General features: G+C 37.3%; 3 protein-coding genes across 5 annotated transcripts; 2 read left to right on the plus strand and 1 right to left on the minus strand.

The window, feature by feature from the left end:
• Positions 1 to 3,606: 3,606 nt before the first annotated feature.
• Positions 3,607 to 7,097, minus strand: RB195_020923 (uncharacterized protein; the record flags this gene model as incomplete). The annotated part of the gene is made up of 9 exons (XM_064189473.1): positions 3,607 to 3,720; positions 3,972 to 4,067; positions 4,323 to 4,415; positions 4,829 to 4,878; positions 4,934 to 5,037; positions 5,915 to 5,968; positions 6,028 to 6,343; positions 6,967 to 7,003; positions 7,068 to 7,097. 9 exons carry the CDS (start codon positions 7,095 to 7,097, stop codon positions 3,607 to 3,609), a joined length of 894 nt encoding a protein of 297 aa, XP_064045354.1.
• A 994-nt stretch (positions 7,098 to 8,091) lies between these two features.
• On the plus strand, positions 8,092 to 13,635 carry RB195_020924 (uncharacterized protein; the record flags this gene model as incomplete). The annotated part of the gene is made up of 9 exons (XM_064189474.1): positions 8,092 to 8,139; positions 8,502 to 8,547; positions 10,120 to 10,813; positions 11,217 to 11,288; positions 11,979 to 12,020; positions 12,468 to 12,565; positions 12,714 to 12,778; positions 12,927 to 12,983; positions 13,519 to 13,635. The coding sequence occupies 9 exons, from the start codon at positions 8,092 to 8,094 to the stop codon at positions 13,633 to 13,635; spliced, it is 1,239 nt and encodes a 412-aa protein (XP_064045355.1).
• A 1,196-nt stretch (positions 13,636 to 14,831) lies between these two features.
• Positions 14,832 to 22,847, plus strand: RB195_020925 (uncharacterized protein; the record flags this gene model as incomplete). Of its 3 annotated transcripts, XM_064189476.1 has the most annotated exons (19): positions 14,832 to 14,867; positions 14,929 to 14,965; positions 15,765 to 16,184; positions 16,234 to 16,360; positions 16,499 to 16,564; positions 17,454 to 17,551; positions 17,628 to 17,683; positions 17,823 to 17,876; positions 18,052 to 18,105; positions 18,214 to 18,267; positions 18,693 to 18,746; positions 19,154 to 19,207; positions 19,509 to 19,562; positions 19,787 to 19,840; positions 19,953 to 20,006; positions 20,099 to 20,179; positions 21,478 to 21,558; positions 22,428 to 22,559; positions 22,641 to 22,847. In XM_064189476.1, the coding sequence occupies 19 exons, from the start codon at positions 14,832 to 14,834 to the stop codon at positions 22,845 to 22,847; spliced, it is 1,773 nt and encodes a 590-aa protein (XP_064045356.1). The 3 variants fall into 3 exon arrangements, with proteins under 3 accessions (XP_064045356.1, XP_064045357.1, XP_064045358.1); XM_064189477.1 differs by lacking the exon at positions 21,478 to 21,558; XM_064189475.1 differs by lacking the exon at positions 18,693 to 18,746.
• Positions 22,848 to 23,547: the final 700 nt, after the last annotated feature.

The raw sequence follows: 23,547 nt of genomic DNA on the forward strand, positions 1-23,547 counted from the left end.
CACCTCCAGAAGTGCTGTTTTGTACGACGCCATCTATTGCAACGCTCCACCTCTTGCGCCGCCTCCGATTCGTCGAAAATCAATTCGGACTGCGCCGATAAGCAGTAACGGACGCTACGCGCGAAAGGGTGGCGCGCTTCAATAGAAGGAATCGTACAAAACAGCATTCAAGGGCCGACTGCTTACAGTGATTCAGGGAGGTGAGCGGAACCACCCCGGTCACCATAATCTATACGGATACTGCACCTGAAATCCGCACCACCCCAGATTCGTGGTATGCTGACTTTGAATGCATCACCCCACGAATCTGAGGTGATAGGGATTTCAGGTGGAGTATTCGTATACGGGATAGTAGATTATGTAGAGAAGTGTAATTCCGCCCATTTCTTCCTAATTGCCGTAAAAAACGGCCCGAAAGATGCGGCGCGTGCACAAGGCGCGCTGCTATCGAACTCGTTGTAGAAATAGTGCGCCGGAACGCTCGAAACCGTATCTTCCGGGCCGTTTTCTACGGCAGTTAGGAAGAAATGAACGCAGTCACTCTTCTCTCAATAATCTACGATCCCGTATACGAATACTCCACCGGAAATCCGTCTCGCCACACTTTCGTGGGGTGATGCTTTTAAGTCTGATTGTTGCTAAAAAAAAAAATCTGAGAGTAGAAGGATAATCTGATTGAAGTGAACGTAGTGGCGCATCGCAAGCGGAATGGATCCACTTCAGTTCAGAATCGTTTGAGGTTTGCGAAAGTGTAACTGACCTATACAATTATTTGCGGGCTAGCCGATGTGTTAAGTCAGTGTTTTTATCCTCTCAGAGAAGTCTGGTACCAATTTATCGACCCCTGAGGAAGCGTAGCTTCTTACCGACTGCGCTACACCCAGCCTGAGAGAAGGAGAGTAGAAGGAAAATTCTAAATTTGGAAGCCTATCCGACGCTGCTGTGTCATATTTCGATATTCAGATTGTAATCCAACGTTTATAGAGTGCTAGATAATTCCTCGTTGCATCATCATTCATAAGATGAAAACGTTCTGTTGGGTGTGTCTCGTCAGAGAAAAAAACAACAATCACTTAAAGAAAACATTCTGATAGGGGATGAGTTCTCGTCTCATATCAGCTTTGACGTTCCACTCTCTCTCTTTTTTGCAGGACGAATGGCTTTTCATGACGGCAAGTAGAAATTATAAATGTAGGGATGTGCAAGTTGCAAGTACTCGAAAGTTTTTTTTTATTGGATTCAAAATCCTTAATTGTTATTTGATGCTAGCAAAGCTTGAGGAAACCAATTTTTCCCGCTTAACTGAGGTGATTCTTTTTGACGTTACATTGAAGTCAGCGAACTCAATTACAATTTGCTAAAGATCATAGATAAATATCGGGTGCTTCCTATATTCGAAAAACTACAGTACTCAATGCAGCGATTTATCGGAACAAATTCACAAGTCTAGAACAAATTAAAAACCACATCTTCTCACATACAATCGGGACATGTGTTTAAGTAGGCTGCCGCGACGCATCCGCAGTAAATGACGCGTCTCCTTGGCATCACAAACATTTTCTTTGAATCTGGTCACTGTTTATTCGAACAAACGAAACTTCGAAACTTTGAAAACAATTTTTAAAAAAAATATTTAGAGAGAGCATATGATTTACCCATGAAAATTATATACCTATATTCTGCATGAAAATTTGTTTCTCCTTTTTATATTCTCTATTCTAATTATATTCTATTATTTTCTTTTGGTTTTTTATTATTTTTATTATCTATTTTATGTTAAACATTCATATTTATTTATTTTATCTTGCAATTTATTTATATTTTGTATAATTTATCTATATTTTAGTAAATTTACATGAGTTTTGCATTGTTGTAATCATGGGACGTGTTATGCTGATAAATGTAGCTGATAACAGAAAGTGAAAAAAGTGAACTTCACGTCTTTGACGTATTTAGTGCACAAAGTGCTAGTAGCCTTTATAGGTATTGAATCATAGAAACTCACGAAATCGTATCGTTGAAACTCGTGACATCCTAAATGACTCATCGAATATCTTCACTAGTACAAAAAAAAATTGAAATTATACAGACCGGCGATTTGCAGTTTATGGATGAGTTTATCTGCACCTTTCTTTGTATTTTTGTATGGATAGATCGGTGGAATAGTGAGTTTACGATAGACAGTTGAACCATGAAAATTTCTACAAAAAAAGAGAGATGAACTATAAATTTGTGTTTTTAGTAATTTTGTACAAGAATGATCTGAATAATCCCTAAGTGCTCAGTTGCGCTTCATCTGCACGTAACTTCTTCGAGGTCGAAATGACGATAATACATGTTGTTGCCCTTACTTCTTATATGTGAAGGAGCAAATTATTCCTTGGTGGAATTGTAGAGAAGTGAGAAATAGGAGAGGATTATCCGTAAACATTTATGGACGGCGCCATACCGTTTACCCTCATGTTACCTCCCTCCCTCTTCAAAATTTCAAACCAAAAACTTTTTTTTTCTGGATCGTAGCTCTTGCAGACCCCTCAGTAAAGTGCAGTAAATCCCGCTGTCGATCACTAATCACTTCATTTTTCGATGCTTGCGAACAGTCGGGGCCGGAGTTGATCCGCACGTGGTCATTGTAGCCACTAGGCTTGCGTCCGGAATCGGTAGTTCACTCCCTGCCGGTCACTAACTTGGGAGGCCTTAAGGCTACCGCCATACTTTCCCTTACTTTGCCCTTACTCTGGCCCCATGCCGGTCTTATACTAGGCTCTGGCACTTGTGAGGATCCTCTGGAGGCCGCCCTGCGGGCACTAGGTCCAGTGCATTCAGCACACTGAGTACTTAGTCTTCATCCCACTCTACGCATATATACACTACTACAATACCAAAGAAGCGGGACCTAACCAGCCACCCACTACAGGCCCGGCAAGTACGAATTCCCATACGTATGACCGAAGTCCTGGTTGCGGGAGCATGTGCTCCACTCCGCTGGACAGCCTCAGGGACGCCGGTTTCCTCCTGCTCTTCCCAGCTCCTCCTCCTCCCTTTTGGGAGATGGCATTGCTCGAAAGTGGGGCTGATATTCGATATCGATCGCATCAGCTCCTCGAGTCCGTTCCGGTTGCCTTTTGCTAGGTGACATGTTGATAGAATGGATTTCGAAACACGGAACTGCTCCTCTCATAACCGCGAAAGTGGGCGGAGTTAAAAGTGCGCGAAACGGAGGAGAGCTGTGGGACCTTTGTCGAGTCAGCGGCTGTTTCCGTAATTATTTATTTTATTAATTGTTATATTATCAAAAATATTATTTGTTATTATTATTGGTAATTATTATTTTCGTAATTAATTATTGTAATTTCGTAACAGTTGACGCTTTCGGTATATTATATATCCTATATCCTCCACTCCAATGATAATTTGTTGTAAATCTAAATGAACAGAGATTCTTTCTCTTTGTTTTTGTATAAGTCTTTTTTTGATAATTACATGAACAGATTGTTTTGTATTGCACATATTTATTCGTTTTCTAATAGGTGTGTAACTATAAATGTTAAGAGATTGGTCGAATTTCAGTACAGATTTGATGATAAAACGAGAGCAATATTTCAGTCATTTAATAATTTCACGAGAGTTTCCTCGTGTTTCGGTTTCCGATTCTTCCAGTAGCCCCAGAATTCTGCTATTTTCTCGAAAAGTCTCTTCTTTTATGCCTTCGGTTGCTTCCTGAGATAAAAAAGTGTATCCAGAATTTTAAGAAGAAACAGCAAAGCTGGATATTACGTCGTTTCACAAGTTTGTTCGTATCGTACAATATGGTGAGCAGATAGATAAAACGTTGGATTAAACTGTTGTTAAAGTTGCAAGTAAATTATGGTTTGGAAATTTTTAATGGCAAAAGAAAATTTCTAACGGCAGCGGAGATCTGGGCAGCAAAAATGATTCCAGGAAAAAGTATCATATTTCGTTAAACAGACCTTCTCCATCCTCTGAATAGGTGTTTCCACGATCGTACCAGTTTGAGTCTTATCGAATACTACGTTTACATTTTCGGCACTTGAACTTGAAATTTTCTAGAAAAATAAAAAAAACATGTATATTCGAAAAATATATTCAAAAAAATCTGTATGTATAATGTGCTAGGTAAAACAGTGACGTGAATCATGATATCCGCCCATTTCTACCGTCTTTTGGATTCATAGTCGTTAAAAAATTGAGTAAGATGGAAATTTCTTTTTAAAATGATTGTTTTTCTTTCAGTAAACAAAACTGTCTTACTTCATAAACGGTTTAGGTTCTCGATAGGTCAGAAATTTTTGAACACTTACAATTTCTTCCTGCGAGGTTGTATGCTTCGCTGGCTGACCATTTTGCTTTAGATCTTCCTTGCTAGGTTTTGCTATTTGTGTTTCTTTTGATTTCTAGGATTAATACTCTTATTTGCTTGTGGAATACTTAGGTCAAAGGGAGGTTATAAAGCTTTTCACACATCTTATGGGCATTGACACATCATAAGAACGATCCCGGATGAGTGTATGTTCCTTTATGGATTGATTTATAGTGAAATTCTGATTTTATTTCTTGCTGCCTACATCCTCAGAACTTTGTTTTTCCAGTTTTTTTTCTGTTTAAAGATCTTTTCAGGGTCTCATAATTCGTAATTTATCTCTACAGGGTTCTTGACATCACTCTTTGACACTTCACATCAGTTTAATGACGTCGGTTTGTTAGGGAGGAAAAAAAAATGAGGGATGAGTCAATAGCGGTTCTTACTCGTTGTGTTTTTGGCTCTTGTACTCACATAGCGCGAAGTTGGAAAACTTTCTTTGCTTACCGGTTTCAATTTCTTCGACGTTGTGATGACTCTTCTTCTTTTAGGTTCTGCTAGAAAAAGAAAGTAAAGGTTAAAATTTTATCCGTTCAAAAATGATGCACTCACAATAAATCTTCGAATTATTCCTTCTAAAAAATGCAAAACCATAAGCGAACATCGATGCGACACAAAGAACCAGCATCACCGCAATGATAAAAACAATGATGACCCTCAAAGTTAAAATATTACCTCGTCCTTAAAATATTCGGAAATTAGTGCATAGATGAGAGATGATCATTTAAAGTAAAGTAGTATGCTCTGGTATTCAGCTCTTGTTTGATTTCTTTTGTATTTTTGTATCCTGTTTGAAAAATTTCTATTCTGATAACTAGAGAGCGGCAAAAGAGCAAATATACACATCGCGTGAGGTACAAGCCATCTGGAATAGTGTGAGAATGCTAATATGTAGGAATATTCTAAAGGAACAACTCCATGTTTTTGTTTTTTATGTCCTCTCTCGAGTGAACAGAAAATACAACCAGAATGAAACGAGGGAAAGGAGAGAATCACCTCATCCGGTCCAAAATCCCAAAAAAAAAAGCTCCAAAATCTCATTTACTTGCAATTGCTTTTTAATTCCAATTTTTCTAGATTCGTTTTTAAACGGCTGTGTTCGTTTATGAATTTAGCTCCTCGTGGTTTCGACGCTGAAGCATTTTTTTAAAGTGACAACGTTTTTGTCCCTTTTCTTTCATCCGTCCTGCTTCAAAAAAAAAAGTGCCGCCAACATTACAGGAGTTTTAAAAAAATAACATATTAGGTTATTAGGCAACATATTAGGTTAATTGTTTAAAAAAATGCGTGAGATGCAGTCCGGTGCGTTATTAATCAAATCGAATATCCGGAAATCAAATCCGAACATTCCATACTGTTTCCAGCACTGGAACATCGCTCTGCCCCGCCCACTGCTTCCAAGCTAGTCACACATAGATTCACTGTGGTACCGTAACCTCACTCGTCTTACCCCTGAGACGCTGAGTTTTTTTTTTGATAAGATTATGAATATGTTTTTGTGAAGTTTGTGGATAGGATACGGGCAAAACCTACGGCATACGTTCTTCGTCTCCGTTTAGCAATTGGACTCGTCGATCAGGAACTGTCCTGAATTTCTCCCATGCACTGATCAAAATTTCTAGAATGCTCTTTTAAAAAAAGAATACCACGAAGACGTTGGTGCTCCATTTGTCTTTTCATAGTTTTTTCTTGATGAGGAAATTATTGCGGACGTTGTTTCTATCGTCATTGTTGTAGGATAAATTGTAGAAGTGCTTTCTTCTTGACTCGCTATGGTCCCAAACTCTTCACTTTCTTCAAGTGTAGAATAAATAAGAGAACTGCTTTCTTTTTGATTCGCTGTGATAACAGCCCCATCATTTTCTTCAAGCATTTCCAAGGACTCCGTTACTGTTGTTAGCAATAATATAACAATAGAAAATGGATACACAGTTGACGGTTTCGTTGTTCCAGAAAAATTATCTAAAGTTAGAAAAGCAGTAATTTGTAAAATTCTTCCTTCTAAAAACGCTTTTTGATTTAGGAAAACGTCTCGACTTCGCGCGCCCTATAGTATGGGGGCAAAAATTGAATTTAAAGATTTGCAATGTTTTTTTCGGAAGTTTTCCTAATATTTTGATACTTTTTTTAAATTTCTATGACTATTCTATTGATTCAGAAGAAATAAAGATAATTTTAACATTTCCAACAACACAGACACGATATGTAATTCTGCGTAGAAACAATACTCCATTTGGTCTCTTATTTATCGCTCAATGATCACCAACTAAAAATCCAATAAGCATAAACATAAATAACAAAAATAATGTTAGAAGGTTCGCAGTTCCCACTTTAGGATTTTTCCCGAAGAACATATGATCACCATAATTTTCAGATGACAAACACTTTTAACAATGACGAAAGGTCACGTTACAAAATAACTAGATAATTTCTTTCGCGCTGACTAATTCCTATTTTCTGGAAGCGATACCAGAAAGGAGAGTAATGTCCACCAAAGAGTTCTTCTGCAGTTTACGTGACACACTTCTTTTTACTTTTGATGACCTTAGAAGTAAATAATAAGAAGGCTAAACAGGTTGACGTACGTAATCTAACATTGTCGCGGTGGAAACGAGCAATGATCTGAAATAGATGTGAATGTGAATCAGCTTTTCTCCAATCCTCCATAACAATATCAACTACGTACCTTCATTAAAGGAAGCAGAACCAACCACATACGATTACCTTTCTCATTGCAATGATGAATCAAAATCCGAAGTTTGTATATTCTGGTGATAGAGAGAAGTTTGTTGTTTACTTCGCATCGTCATTGTAAATAGTAAATGGCCTGGCTTTTTAAATTGTATGAGTGCCTATATACAGGATTACGGGATATAGGGTAAAGTAGTGCGAAGTATCCATTTGAATCTGCTATCCAAGAATATGTCTTCGAAGAAAAAGAGCCTGCCACTCTACGAGAATTCTTGCTACACCTAAAAGGTAGTAAGTAAAAGTAAAACGAGAAAACTGGAACGTAAACTACATGAAACGAATCGAGATTGTATTCGAGTGAAAGGAGTGAATGTGGAATTGAAAAAAAGAGTCTTTAGAAAACAGCTGAACTACTCCAGACATGGCCCTGTACTCGCGTTTCAAAGAAACGGAGAACAAGGAAAATCCATCCTGATTGCTTGCGTATTCTGTCGATATTTTTTATATTCGCATATCATTAGGGAGTTTCAGATTTGAGTTCTTCAGTTATTTGATGATGCTCAACGTTTACCTTCCTTTATTTCGTAGAAATGACAGAAATGCATCTGCACTGAACCGTCTTGCTGCAAAGCACAAAAATTGTTCCATATGGACGTATTCACGAATTTCACGGAGGAGTTTCATGGATTTTGTGTTGCCGAACCGCAGTCTGTTTGTTGAAGCATTTTTTTTCTGAAAAGCTACGGTTTTATGCCTGGAGCAACCACTGCACGATGAGGATCGGATTTAAGAGATATTGAACAAGTACGCAACACTGCACTGCGAAATCTCTCGATAATTTGCAGGAAGAAAATCGAGACCGCTACTTTTGCAAAGGTGGACCAAAATTTTTTCTTAACGATTTGCCATGTTTGTTATTTTTGGAGAAGACAAGAAATCAAATCGGATTTGAAAGTAGGAAGGTATGTGTGATTCTCATTTCTAGTTACTCTCAGAAGCAACAAGGTCGTACTTGTGTAATGAAGTTCCCATTGTTGATTTGCTGGACGAATTCGAATCTCTCAGTGGTGTGTTTGTTGTGGATTTCTTCTTTAAACAGTGTTTATACAGTATACTACCATGAACTACTGCTCTCCGACATAGGACAGACAATTATTTTGGTCAAAACAAACTCGTACTAAACCAACACTCGTTCCTACCTGAAAATTCCAAGTTTTCATCCGACCAGCAACTTTTTAAACTCGTGAGAAGAACCACCTCGAGAAATGGTGGTGAAGAAGATTGTACTAGTCTGCATATAAAAAATTTATTTAAAAACCTCTTCTTTCTGGTTTTTAGAGGCATTTGAGCCTGTCTACATCTTATTTTTGTAGAAAAACAAAACCATTTTGATCAAATCTCCTTCCAATACTATTGGTTTGCTTTACAGGTGATACTCATCACGTGCAACGTGGGATGGTATTCAGCTGTTTATTGTAGGTTTTTTCGTTTGCAATTGGATAATAAATGCAACGCAACAAAAATTAAAGTCTTCTACATGCAAAAAGTTCTACAGAGTGGCCAAGCTTGAGTAGCAGTCGGTAGTGCAGTCGGGAGGAGGTTCCGCTGTCTGAATCGTAGGTTCAATGCCGGTCTAGTGCTCACCAAGCCTTTCATCCCTCCGGAGTTTAGATTAAATTGTTACCGAATTTGGCTGAAAGAAAGGAGACTGGCTTGACTCATCGGCTAGTCCCCGCAACTTATTGTTAGACCAGTTACACGTTCGTAAACATCAAATGATTCTAAATTGAAGAGGCCGTCCACTTTATTCCACTTCAACTTCAACGTGCCACTCTTGTGCACGCGCCGCATTCAGGTGCGAGAGATCGGAGACCAATGAGATCTCATCAGCACCCTATTAAGGTGCAACCTAACCCTTATTCCTCTCACCGAACGCCAATGAAAGGTAGAGGGGATCAGAAAGGAGCATTTCAACGTTCTTGGTAGGAAATAAAGCGGTTCTGGTGCCGTTTCTCGGGGCGGTTAGGAGGAGTCGAGCAGAACAACGTTCGTTTCCGTAATCTACAACCCGAACGTTACGTTTTCTCTGGGTTTCTGTACGACGTAAATTTCCTGATACGCTGTCTTTAAGATACTTCTTAAAGAAGATGGCAGTGATCGCATTTTCTACTGACCGCTCAACGACTGGATGTTCTTCGTTTTCCTTACCACCTTTCCAACTTTGTAGTGAGCAGTTGTTGGCAATGCTGATTTTTCGATCCAGATACACCTAGCTGGAACGCTGTGATGTCTCGTCTCCGCCAAGCGCAAATGTGATAACAAGACATTACTGTCTTTAATCTTTTGGAGTTTTACCTTGCGGCGCTACATTCTTGGCTGGCTGTTCCTTGTTTTATGAGAACCTCGTTACCCTGAGTTCGAACGTGACGTGATTACTGGCCATAGATTTTTGCCCTTCTGTGATTTCATTCGAATGCAAAGATTTACCGCTGAATAGCTAGAATTCTGCGAGACAACGTGTGGAAAGCTTTGTAGAATGTCAGCGAGGGCTGAACGAGGGTTTTTGAGATTCTCGGATCTGATCCTGTTAGCGCAATGTTCTGTACCGCGTAATGATTATTTACCGATACGGTAGCATATCGTACTTCAAAACATTGGATCCCTAGCATGAAATTGTACCTTCCCCCCAGATTTTAAGAGGACAAATTTTAAGTCAGGACTGTCGGGTAAGTCAGAGTAGCAGTCGTGGGAGATCTGTCCCTATTCTCGACACAAAAAAAGATGGACCGTCAAGACTTGGAAGACTTCCGACACTTGCAGTTTCTTCTACATGCGTATTTTTTTCGTGATGACTGCTAGAAATAGGATTCAATTTTTTTTCACATTAACTCAGCGAAGGGCCTTGATTAGAGAAATATTTTCTTCTTGAGAAAATTGATAATAGTGAATATTCCAGAACAGGAATATGTAGCCTATTAACCTCATTTTTACCACGTTTATCATTTTATGTCTGAGTTTGTCATATCCAGGTAACATTTCAATTTAAGCGGCTCCTACATTTGTCGAAAATAAAGTGGGTCGACAGAAAAAAAGCGGCGGAATCGAAAATGCAGCGGTAATTCTACCAAAACATGCATTGAAGGATGAAACAACAATTGCGAATGCAACACTGACAAGTGTTCCAACGACTACAACGGCTACACCAAGCACCACAACGACTACAACTACTACGTCAACCACCACCACCACCACAGCCACTACCGCGACCACACCAACCACCTCTACAACGACTACAACTACTATACCAACCACTACTACTACGACTACATCAACTACCACTACAACGACTACAACTGCGACACCAAGCACTACAACTACAACCACAACAACTACACCAACCACAACAACAACAACAGCTACACCAACCACAACGACAACAACAACAACATCAACCACAACAACAACAACAACAACAACAACAACAACAACTGCTACTACTACTACACCAACCACAACAACAACAACACCAACCACCACTTCTACTACAGCAACCCGTAAAACAACTACCACGGCAACAACACCAATTATCACCTCAACAACCCAGAAAACGACCAAAGAAATCATTACCAGCAAGGAATCAACGAAAACACCAGTTGCAGAAACATCAAGTACTACAACGACCACAACGAAGGAGTTCAGTTCTACTGTGCAACCAACAACACAATTGGGAAAGACTACGAGGTTTGCTACGCTTGAAATATCCTTTAAAAAATGGGTTCACTACATTTTGGGTTGTACGGGATCAGTTTGAGTGAAGGAAGAAGTGAGTCAAGTACGGCAGTATAGAGTTGATCATATGGATCAGTTTGGATGACACAGTGATGGGACCCTCGCGAGCAACACTTCCATAGATTTCCTTGTAAACTAGGTCTAAAAGCTGAGTTCGATCTTACAACAATATTCCCATAACAATACATTCAAATATTCGAGGTATCACCAACAGCGTTGTTGGAGCAGTGCGTAAGTTTCTATTTAGAGTTGCATAAATTTTGGTCTCAACACTATGAGGGACGTTTTCTTGCGTTATGACTAATGTAGCTGGTCCGTCAGCTGGTCAGACGATGTCTTACACATTATTTTCCAGAACTCGAAGCAAGAAAACCTCAAAACCTCAAGTCAGAACAACTAAACGAAAAACGTTAACTACGGATCCTGGGTAAGAGAACCCAAATATTCAACCAACCTAGTTTACTGAGTATAAACCGTAGTTCTTGTAACAAGAACATTGAAAGTGATCTTCTGTAAACATTGCAGATAGGAGTTGGTGAGAAAAGCACCAACATAACGCAATTATACACAGTAATGTATCAAAACTGTATTCCTCTGCATCTCTTCAATCTTTCAGCAGAGAATCTTTGACAAACATGCCTTTGAAACATTTACACATTTTTAGTCTTGATCCGGAATGCAAAAGTTGGCATTCTGTAAAATGTGGATATCATTGTGTGCTTAGTAACAATAATAAATAATAAACAGTAATAATACTATGATAAAGTACTCTCTCTGTGATGAATATTTGTTCTTGAATATCGACACGCTTCTTATCACAAACTTTATTTGATGTTTTCTTTTTTCCCGATCTTGCTGAGTTTAGTAATAAGTAATCAATAAGCATATTGAAATGACATATTTTTCTTAAAATGCTTTTGTACAATACTCTCACTAGTTTTGTCATTAGCTACGAATTCTAGTATTCTTAGGATTCACCAAAAGAGAACATGGCTTGGACTCCACTCTGGCCATACAATAAAACTATATTCTCTCAAAATTCAGAAGCAAAGTTTCTGAAATTTTTTGCTAGGTGTGGGCAAAGTGATTTTTCTATTTATTGATATTATTTATTTAGAGACGATGGGAAGGATGAAGGAGGAGAAGGAAAATCAAGAAAGTAGGTTACAAACACTGTCGTTTGTTATGAAATATTTTTGAATGTTATTACTTGCGAAAAAAAAGTGCATGAGTTTGAGGTAACCAATCAGAATAAACCCGGACACGGTACTCTTGAGAAAATTAGAAAAAATATCCGGTTGCTCCTAATTTAAAATACCTGCAAGAAAATCGTCTAATCCCGAAGTTAGCTTCTTACTTGCAGATAGCCACTATTCACTTAAAGTAGATGGAAGTCCCTGCAGAAAAATGACTTCACAAGGTGTTTTTAAGCTCCTGTTTTGATTGAAAATTAAAAATTCAATCAAACTCAGCATGGTTTTGCTCATCCTTCCCTGATCGTCGTGAAGAGCGTCACGGGAACCGCTTTAGTTTCTACGAAATGCGTTGGAACGCACCTCTATGTACACGTTCCGGTCCCGAAGCAGTTTCATAGCTTTACTTTCAGTGAAATGATATTTATCACTGTAATTGTTGCTCTTGTCTTACTTACATTGATATCGATGACGTACCTGTACTTCAGTTACAAGAAGGCAATTTATAAACGTAAGTTTTTAGTACTATTACTGGTCTTTGTGCTCCATTTAAATTTTTGGTTTCTTTTCTGATTTTTACTGAGCCAAAAGCAGTTTCATACAACATAATGGGTGCAAGTGCTTACTTTCGTCAGTAAAATCTCAATCTTTTTTTTAAGATAAGATTCATTACGGAGGCGGTAGCTTGATAACGGCACTTTCGAGAACTTCTGGTAGCAGCAAGGTATGCAATAAATCTTCCGAAAATGAATAGAAAAATTGGCGGAGTGTTTTATGTCGATTAGGAACACGTTTTTTAAAATCATCGTGTACTTCAATGAAATCTTTCTGGCTGAAAAATTGGTTGCCAAATCGCAGTAATTATTTTTAAGGGCTGGAGAGAAAGGCGTCCTTCATCGAAGAAGAGGCGACCGAGCTCATCCACTACAGTACGTTTCCATCAGAATTCCAGTGGACCATTGTTCGGTGTTCATAACGCTTAAGCGATCCTCAGTTTAAGTCGATCGAGCAGACCAATTGACGCTAGACATCTTATCCGTGAATCCTTAACCATCCAATTTATTTTTGATTCGAAAGCTGGGCATTGGTGTCTCTCGAACTGCAACAATATTGCACCTTGTCTGAAACTAAAGAGCGAAAGAAACACGCATTTGAAAAAAAAAAGAAAATTTTAGAGTTAAACATGTAATTCAAAATTTACTTCAGTTCTGTGTTTATTTGCTCATGAAATTAGGTTTTTTCTTGGAATCGAACTAATTTCTGTGATTGTGGCTCTATAGGATCCTTTTTTGGAAATTTTCAAATCGCGAAACACTCATTATCGCAAACAAAAGAAAAATCCAAATTTTATGCAAGTTTTATGGAGTTTGGGATAGTATCCTCTACAGTGACCCATCCACAAAATTTAAAAATGCCAGAGATGTAATATTGTATCAAGAAATGGATGAACTACACATATTTCAGCATGAACGTAGTCCATACAAGGATAGACGTCAAAGAGGAAAGAAGAAGGCGAAGAGCAATTCTCCAGTCTACTATGACTTAGCAGTATTGCAACGAGGTGGTAAACGAAGACGATAATTGCTTCTGAATTAAAAACCAAGCAAATCATTTGATATATCTTTATCATATCGATTTTAATTAGCAGCCTTAATTTTATTGTAATATGGTGCTGTTGATTTTTTTCTTAATTGTTTTGCAAAATATATCAATTGAATGAATTTTTTTAAGTGTACTTCTGGTATTTTGCTCTGAATAAGAACACTGAACAGATAGTAATCTCCAGAATAGTCGACGTCTCGTGTTCTTCTTGGATTTTAGAAACATTTAGGAACATCGGATCGGATTTATTCCATAGTGTTCCTTCTTTTGATTACAAAGTTATATTAAGATTTAAGTTCGAGTACGAATGGCGCTGATCGTCATATCCTTGGGGTTTAGCTTTGCTAATTTGTATCCGCAGGTATTTTTCTTAAAAAGTGTTCTAGTGGTAGATTCTGAGAGTTTTAATTGTATTCAGTGCTCGCACAAATTAGGGCAAGTTGTGGGAAAAAACAAAGAAGATACGGATCCGCATCTTTTCCGTCTTCTATCAAAGAATTAACGATTTTATTGTAGTATTTGACAAATCGTTCGGTTGTTTTCCAACGTTTTTTCTTCGTTCTACGGTTCTAAGCCTAGCAGAAGCGAAAAACTTCAACCGACTGTTCACACGTTCTAGTGCAGCCGAAAGATCTAAGGATGTTAAACTCGTCTCGTGGTATCAGAGTACTTTATATTATGTACGTTAAAGAAATAAAATTGTTTCTAATAAAACAAATAATAATAAATTTATATAATAAATAAATAATAAATAATAAACAATAAAGAATGAAAAATAATAATAAAATAGAAACAAAATTGCTGTGGAAGTGAAAAAAGTAGAATTGTTAAACAGTTGGAATTTGACATCATTTTATGTAATATTACATAAGAACTGGAATGACACTCTTTTTAAAAATACAAAAAAACAATACTAATTAATCGCATAAACCTAAAGGGCAAAAGAACTTGAAAAAAATTCAAAAAATGATTTTTTCAAATTAGGAAATAATTTAACCTGTGTTATATGAAAAACAACATCATAAACTACAAAATTATACTGACATTTCAACCTACCCAAAGGTTTGTATATCTAAATTTACTTAAAGAAAAAGATAGCGTGATAAAATTAAAGGCCACAATATAAAAGCGTTGTGGATTCCATTTGGAATCACTGTAATGTGAACGATGTCGGTATGCGGTTGTTTCAATTTTCGTCTGTTCTACTAGAGGTATATCGTTGTTCTAATAATTAATTGGTAAGGATATTTGAACAAATTGAATTTATTTCAGATCATTATTTACTCCTATTACAAGAACCTTACGCTCCGTATGTTTTTTTTAGCAGAGAGTTTTTTTTTTAAAGTCAAATCATACGGTAGAAACTAGAGCGAAAGCGATTCCCTAAGAGAGATATAGGTGTCTTGCGCGACTTTGATTTCGATTTAGAAGAGGATTCGATAGCTTTGGATCAGATGGTCGAGGAATCGCCTGTACGGAGTTATCCACATGAAGTGTGATGCAAAAAAAAAACTATCCAGAACTTCGCATCAATTAATCTAAATATGAAATATTTTTTGATTCTAAAAAATTCAAAATTTCAGAAAATCTACTTACGTTCTCACACATCACGCCTTTAGCTCCAACACGAGCAGCCAATCTCTTCTGGAAATTTTTGAGGATGCGCGCAGTTCCCACCCCCCTCCCATTCCTCATCCAGGCCTCATTTCAGCGAATTCACGGACTTGGGCTTAAAAGAAAGGCTTTTTTCTGGAATCTATCAAACAGCAAAATCCAAAAGACCGAGATCGAGCGAGTTTGACGGCCAAACACTAACATGGGCAGAAATCCGGAAGATTGGTCTCACACAACTCCAGGGTCTTCTTTTGGCCGTGGGCTGGCGTCCAGTTTTGCGGGGAGGCCCAGTCAGTGTCCTTATCGGTTTCTTTGGCTCAAAGAATCACCGCATTTCTGGATTTTCTATAGCCCTCACACTTCATGTGGATTACCCTATATGGTAGAATGTTTTGATAAGTGGTGCAATATACCGTAATTGCGTACACGGCCAGACTGTTTTTAAGCGTATTTTTCGATTACGCGTAAGCTTCCCATCCTTCTATATATTTCAGAAATTCCAATCTTGGAAGCAAGAGGTTTTACTCGGTTAAGAATCCCAAAAGAGTTCACAGATCAACCTACTTTATCACATCATGAACAGCAAACAAATACAACAACAGAAGCAGCGTTTGTTACTGGAACTTCTACTGCTGCTTCATCAACGACGGAGGAAACCTCCTCAACAGAGATAGAAACGATGGAAATTTCTACTCCATCTTCATCTAGTACATCTGCTGCTGCTCTATCAACGACGAAGGAATCCTCCTCAACAGAGATAGGAACGATGGAAATTTCTACTCCATCTTCATCTAGTACAACCTCCCCAACTACTACAATCTCAGAAACCACCATAGAAATAATTATACCAGAAAGAATAACCTCAACGAGGAAGGTATTTACAAGAACATCGAGAACAACAAAAAGAAAAACTGGTAAGATACAATGGAAAATGAAGTTCGCATCCAATTCCATACATTTTAGACTTCATTTCAACAAAGAGGACGAGAAGAACAAGACCGCCTATGATTTCCACCGGCACAAGATTTTCATCATCACATAAATCAGACCATCCATTTGTTAGAACTCGATCTACAACCACTAAAGAAACGTAAGGAAGATTTGCCAGTCAAAAATCACGAATCTGTGGATGTAGAAAGAAAATAAAGATGCTTTGCGGAATAGTTTGGAAGCTTAACTTTCCAATTAGGATTATAAATTCACAATACGGAAAAGTTTCTCTTTTCAGGGAGTTTCCTTTTGAGGAAAACGGAAAAGAAGATCACAAGGAGGATAAAACCACTTCATTGACAACGTGGGTTAAATATTTTTTGACCATGTAATCCCTGAGTAATCCGTAATGGGATGCTTTCTTCAAAAAAAAAAACCGTGAAAAACGCTACTCTTGTTTCTTGACCTGACATAATAATACTTTAAATAGCCGTAATATCCACGAACAGCTGTCCTGAAAGAAATTATGCCTATCCAAAATAGTTGTAATTTTATTATTCTTATGCCTTTAGCTTAAAACTATAGCATCAACACTAATTGCTGTGTTAATTAAAAGCTGGTGGTGATATGTAGTGAATAATTTGGACATGTCATACTGCTAACTTTTTCTTTTTTTTTTTTGAAAATACCTAGATATATCTCAGTATTTTAAAAACGACAAAATTTAATCAGTATCGGAACTCATATCGTACATTTCAAACGTCAACCAATCTGTCATCTGAAAATATAAGAAATCATAATTAAATGAAAAAGGATTATGAATATTATTAATTATTATTAAAGTGGGAAATTATAAAAACCATCCTTAAATGCCATCGAAAAAATTTGTAGGTCAGAGGCCATGCCTAGTCATGTTGAATCAAAATCTACGAGTCATGTGTTTTTTCTCTTGAAAAATCAACAAAAGCGGAAATAAACTTAAACTAAACTTTAAATAAGAACGTGTATACATAACAAAACTTTTTTTTGTAACATTAAAATATCGTTGAGAAAAATGAGTTCACTCGAAATTAATAACGTTGAGATACATAGCGTTGTGTTTATCCTTCTTTCACTTGGATTCTATTCTACATGAAATTTTTTGAAAAAAAAAGAAAAAGAGAAATCAGAATGTAGATATCAGAAGTGAAGGGCCTGCATAGTTTAATAAATGTGTATTTCATAGCGTAGACGTACCGGCTCACCAATTCTAGGACAGCCATTGCTCTTGGATTCCTCATAGTGGTGCTGTGCGCATTAGGTGTACTGTTTATATCCTGGCGTAAATGGAATACAAGTCCAGCTACAAAAAGTAAGCTGCCCAAGTTACTGTACATTAAAAAATACTAAATTTAAAACTTTGTAAATTTTCGTACGCTTAATTTTAGGTGAAATGCCAACTACTGTAATAACTAGTTTCGACAAAGGAAAACTTGATTCAAAGGTAGATATGAATTGAAATTTGTCTTAAATTTTATCTCACTGGGTGGTAGGGAAAAAGATTTTATTTCCATCTCTATGTTGGTAACTTTAGTTGCTTGAGAAGTTTTTTTTTCCTGAAATTTATCTTATTTTCTTTTCAGGAAAACCCAACACTTGGTTTTTTGGAGGCAATCAACGATAAAAAGGATAGCGCGGTACCATTTTAATTTAAAATTTAACATTTCTATGTATTATTTTTCTTAAAAGCTCAAAATAACGCCCGAAGCACAGTTTCTCTTCTTGTATTGACGGCTTTCCATCACCTGACACTATATCCTTCAGCATTTCCGACACCAGATTATCAATTATTTTAATTTCATGATTTTTTAGGAGAGCAAGGCAGCAGGTTCTTTGGATACGGATACGGAGGCAAAAAAAACTCCGGTATGCTTCAGTATAAGAATTTTTAGGCAATTATAAAACTATGCGACGAAAACTATTGTCTCTATTGTCACTATTAACATTAATAATATTGTTGTATTTGTTTTCTAGGAAAGTAAGCAGCGGGGCTCTGCGGAGACTGCTACCGATAGCAAAGAATCTGTGGTAAAATTTCAAACCTATTTTTTTGCTTTCAAGACCTGCTGGGACCTTGATCCCAGAACTTGAAATGGTTAATCTTACCAGCCACGGTTGTTCTCATTCAAAAATCCTCATTCTCGCGTCAGCTTAAGGTCCGACATAAGTGTTATTTAAGTGACAGTAATAAATTTTTAGAAGGATTTACTCCTTTTTTTTCCTCTCCTTGGAGACAAATAAACACAGAGAAGGGTTTATCCTAATTCCAGTGTATTTTGGTAGCTTTAGCCGCTAGGAGCGTTTTTTGACCGACACTTATCCTAGGTTTTTAGGAAAGCACTACATCTGGTTCTAATGTGTTACTTTTCCCATCAGTGTTGACTTATTTAATCTCTACATAAAAGCTACTATTTCTTTACATTTATTTACCAAGCATTTCCTTGGATTTTCAGGAAAACAAGCGACGAGGTTCTGCAGAGACGTCCACAGACTCCAAAGGATCTGACGTACGGATAAGCATTAGCAATATAAAGTTTTATGGATATTTTTTTCGATGAAATCATGTTCTTGTTCATTTTTCATGTTAGCATCAGCTTAAAGTGCAACCTTAGTTGATACTTAAGTGACAATGTCAACTTTTATTTTTTCCATTTTTGCTCTCATCAGCTACAGATATTTACCTAAAAATAAAAAAATGTTATTTATTTGAAGAATTTATGCTAATTCCCATATTGGTAGCCTTAGTTGCCGCAGCTATTTTTTCTTCCAGTAGACTTATCCTAAGTTGTTAAGAAAGCACGACAACTGGTTCATATGGCTTACTGTGAGCCAGATGTCATGCTGTTATCTCTCATAAGTGCTGACTTATTTGATCACCAAGTAAAAATCAACATCCATTATCTTGGATTTCCAGGAAAACAAGCGACGAGGTTCTGCAGAGACGTCCACAGACTCCAAAGGATCTGACGTACGGATAAACATTAGCATTATTAAGTTTCATGGATAGTTTTTTTCGATAAAATCATGTTCTTTTTTATTTTTCATGTTAGCGTCTGCTTAAAGTGCAACTTAATTGATACTTAAGTCACAATATCAATTTTTATTTATTTTTTCATTTCTGTTGTCCTCAGCTACAGATATCCATCTAAAAATTAAAAAAAAATATTATGTATTTGAAGAATTTACGCTTATTCCCGCACTGGTAGCCTTAGTTGCTTCAGCAATTTTTTCTTCCCAAAACTAAAGATCCAGGGCACTTGGGTTTTCAGGAAAACAGGAGAAGAGGTTCTGCACAGACGGCCACGGATTCCAAAGGAATTGAGGTATGGATCAGCATTACATTAGTAATTTTTATGTTTTAAAAGAAAGTTAAGTAAACACAATTAACAAACGAACAAACTGGCTTAAAAATACAATTCCAAGATCTTGGAATCTGCATGAAAAGTATAATCTTAATTCGAAATCAGAATTTATTCTTTTATTCCGTGTTGAACTTCTTATGTTCTAAGTAGGAAACATTCCAGCGCTAAAAGTCTCATATTTCCAGGATTTCTTAAGACAAGGGTCATCAGAGACACCTATGGAGTCGAAAGCAGCTGCGGTATGTTTCAAAAATAATATTTTCAGATTTTATAAATTGCAAAGGCAAAATATATATAGCCCATAAAAACTAAAGATCCAGGGCAAAATCATGAGATTCGTCAGTTTTTTAGGGGTACAGAAAAAGTAGCTCTTCGGAAGAAACACCTGATTCTAGGGACTTTGTGGTATGCCTATTTCCTATGATTTTGCCTTCATTTCTATTTCTAGTAAAATATGTAACATTAAAAACCGCACAAATTATGCTTTCCATTGAAAGAGACGTTACGCTCACGAGAAAAAGCAGTACGATATGGCGGCATATCCGAGGGAAATAAAGGTTCCCCCGCAGAATATTAAGGTTGGTGCTTTTTCACAAATGTTCTCTACGATAACGGTGGTCTCTGGAAAAATCTCAGAAAATTCCTCATTAATTTTATGACACTGTAGCATGAACGATATTGAGAGATTCAAGATCTCCATCGATTGTATTTTCAAGAGTCAGAATAAAAAATAGCAGTCGAAATCGATAAAAAAAAATGTTTGTGGCGTAAAGCGGTAGAAAATTTTAGGTTTAATGTCTTCTAGCTGACTGACAGTGGAGCGCACGATACGCATTGACTGGCCTGGAACTGTTAGATGTTGTAGGAGCTGGATCCACATATGACTACGGCAGTTAGTGCAGATTGCTTCAGAATGCTCACTTCGCCTGCAACTCAGATGGTGCATGTCTCCATTTCTTGCCGCGAAGGCCCTAAAACTGGAAACTTTTCGTAGTGTCTTCTTCAACGTCGTGTTCTGGACTGATATTCTACGTTCCTGACACCTACACAGGCCTCGAAAAGGGCGAGCGTAGGGCAGGTGTGAGTGGTTCGCCTGTCTGCAGGATCGACCGTGGATTTGATTCTGACTTGACACATCGGATAGCCTCTGGAAGTCACCGTAAAGGCCAGTTACACGTTCGTAAACCTCAAAGATTCTGAGATGAAGCGAACGTGATGACGCACTTCAAGCGGATTGATTAACGTCAAACACGTTATGCGTTATCATGAGCAGATTCGCACTTTTACAAAACTCTTTCTTTTCCACTCGATATTGCCAATTCTTGGTCCAATCGGCAGATGTCGTTGGAACTACGAAAATAAATAATAATTTTTGATTAAGAAACGTTGTCGAAAATTTGCGTGCTCATATTTGCAGCCCCTAGAGATAGCGTATCACGAAATTGACGATTTTGGGATCTCTTCGCAAATAGATAAGATAAGGGTGTAACTCATGAGTATGAGTACGACTACCGCTGATAATCCGGAAAAAGGCTTGTGGAGCCTTTCCTTATCTGCGGGAATCTGTCTCACTTGGACAGTGGCAGACACGTTGCGGATTACCATCACTTTAAGACCTGTAATAAGTTGCATCGTTGGGGACATAGATGCATTCAAGGCTGTTTCACAGACTTCTTCTGGGTTGCTTGGAAGAATTAGGTTAGATTTTTGTGGTAAGATTTCAAAATCGTTAATTTCATGATGTTCTGCTACTAATTATTTATGTGGTGGAATCAAATGAAAAATGGAATTGAATAGTAAATGACAGGGTTGTTGGGAAATGTTCTGCTGATAGCAAACAAATATTAACACTACGAATTTTTTTTTCAATTCTCAGCGAATTCCCACCGACGAGGAACGCTTGTATCGGAGAGATTTCTATCCGAAAGAGCGAAAACCTCCGCCTCAAAAAGTTAAGGTTAGCGCTATTTTCGTACGTGTTTAAATGACTTTTTTTCATACAAAACAATCATATGTTAATGTAAATAATTCTAAGTTTATTTAACTTCTCCGGAACACTTACTCCTTCCTCAAAACATATGCCTTGATCGAAAATGGAGACAAAAATAAGAGGTGTCAGCTGGTGGATTTTCTAGCGATGAGAAAAAAATGAACGTGAAGTAGCAGAAAAGTGCAAACAGATATATATATATATATATATATATATATATATATATATATATATAATTTCAAGCAGTGACAGAGCAATATCTGTGTTTCTGGAACTTTCATCGGTTTCCGAGTAAACTTGACCGATTTTCCACAGCGTTGCGCAAATCGTGAGAAAAAACTGATCAAAGGATCGTACAAAATCCTCGCATATTCCGCGCAATCTGCCTTTCGCCTTTGCGCAAATCGCAAAAAAGAGTCAGCTGAGGTTCGGACAAAATCTTCCGATATTCTGCGCATTCTGCCTTCCGCCTGCGAAACAGCAGTAGGGTTCAGATCGTTGTAACCAGGCTGTACTTTATCTAACATTTCCTATATTTATGTATTTCTGTAGTAGGAAGACGTACATAACAGGAAAACTTCAATCATTTCTCTCAAAGCTCTAAAAACATACATTCACTTGGAAATATACAAACAAATCCCCACAGGGGGAACGCTTTTGAAGGGGATTATGACTTTTAGAGTATATATTTCCTTTTCGAAGGAGATTACATCTAGGAGAATACTTGTATTAATTAAAAAAATCAACGTATAGAAATCTATTCCTTATTCTTCATCAAAAATTGTCTTACGGTTTTAAATATGAAGAGTATATACGAAAATATTCTAATATTTAAGGGCGGAAGAAGCAAACAAAGGAACGTGGTTGTAGCAAAGCCAAAGGCAAAAGTAAAGATAAAATCAGGCGGTGGAATGAAAATCCCACAAAAGAACGTTAGAAGAAAATATAATGAAGGTGTTAAAGCTAAAGTAAGTTGACAAACATATTTCTATAATTTTATTGAAAACCTTAAAGATTAGAGCTAGTGGTAATTTTGATTTGTTTCGCAGCGTACTCATAAAAAGGAACGTCCCACGAAGGTTAAGAAGAAACCACCGAAGAAATCAAAAAATGAACAATTTCTCGAATTTTTAACACCGGTTCAACAAAAAGATATGGATCAGCCAATGAAAAAATCTCCTTCACAGTACCATTACGGAAAATCTGAAAAATCTCCAAGATACTACAATTTAGCTGAATTGAACAGAGATTCCTAAATATTTTTTTCTTTTTTCGATAATTGCCACATAAAAATGTTATACAAGCAATATAACTTGACTTCTTCCTCGTACACACACTGTTCTAATCATTTTAATAAAATTTTAAATATTCGATGTGTGTTCACGTTATTTATAAGAACTCTACAGAGAGAGTTGTTGTCACAACTTTATCTTATGTCTTAACGTTACCTTAACTTTACCTTATGAGGTGAAATACGATGTGACTCAATGATGGATTACTTTTTCAAAGTGGCTCTTTCAGAAAGCACTGAAATTACCACGGTTGTTTCGATTTTCTTCCCACACGCTATGCTCTTCGCAATTTTCCACAAATCCCCTGAAATATCACGTGGTAACGAGGGTAACGAGGGCATTAACGAGGGCAAAAAAAATCTATGAAAATCTTATCTCTAATGTATTGGATGCAAGCAACACATGTAGGTAGAATCGTGGAAAATTTGCAAAATTCTGATAAATCCGGTCGAACCGCATTAACGATGTATAAATTCACCTGAAAGGGCAAGTGTAGTGTGGCGGCTAGAGGTTGCGCTCCATGCACGATCAATCGGAAGTTCGAGTCCGTCCTTGTGCTCACCAAGTCCTTCATCGCCCCGAGGTCGATAAATTGGTGCTAGACTTGTTTGGGAGCGTAGAAACACTGACTTGACACATCGGCCAGCCCCAGTTACACATTCGC

This window comes from Necator americanus, chromosome II (genome assembly GCF_031761385.1).
Source record: "Necator americanus strain Aroian chromosome II, whole genome shotgun sequence".
Lineage (NCBI taxonomy): Eukaryota > Metazoa > Nematoda > Chromadorea > Rhabditida > Ancylostomatidae > Necator > Necator americanus.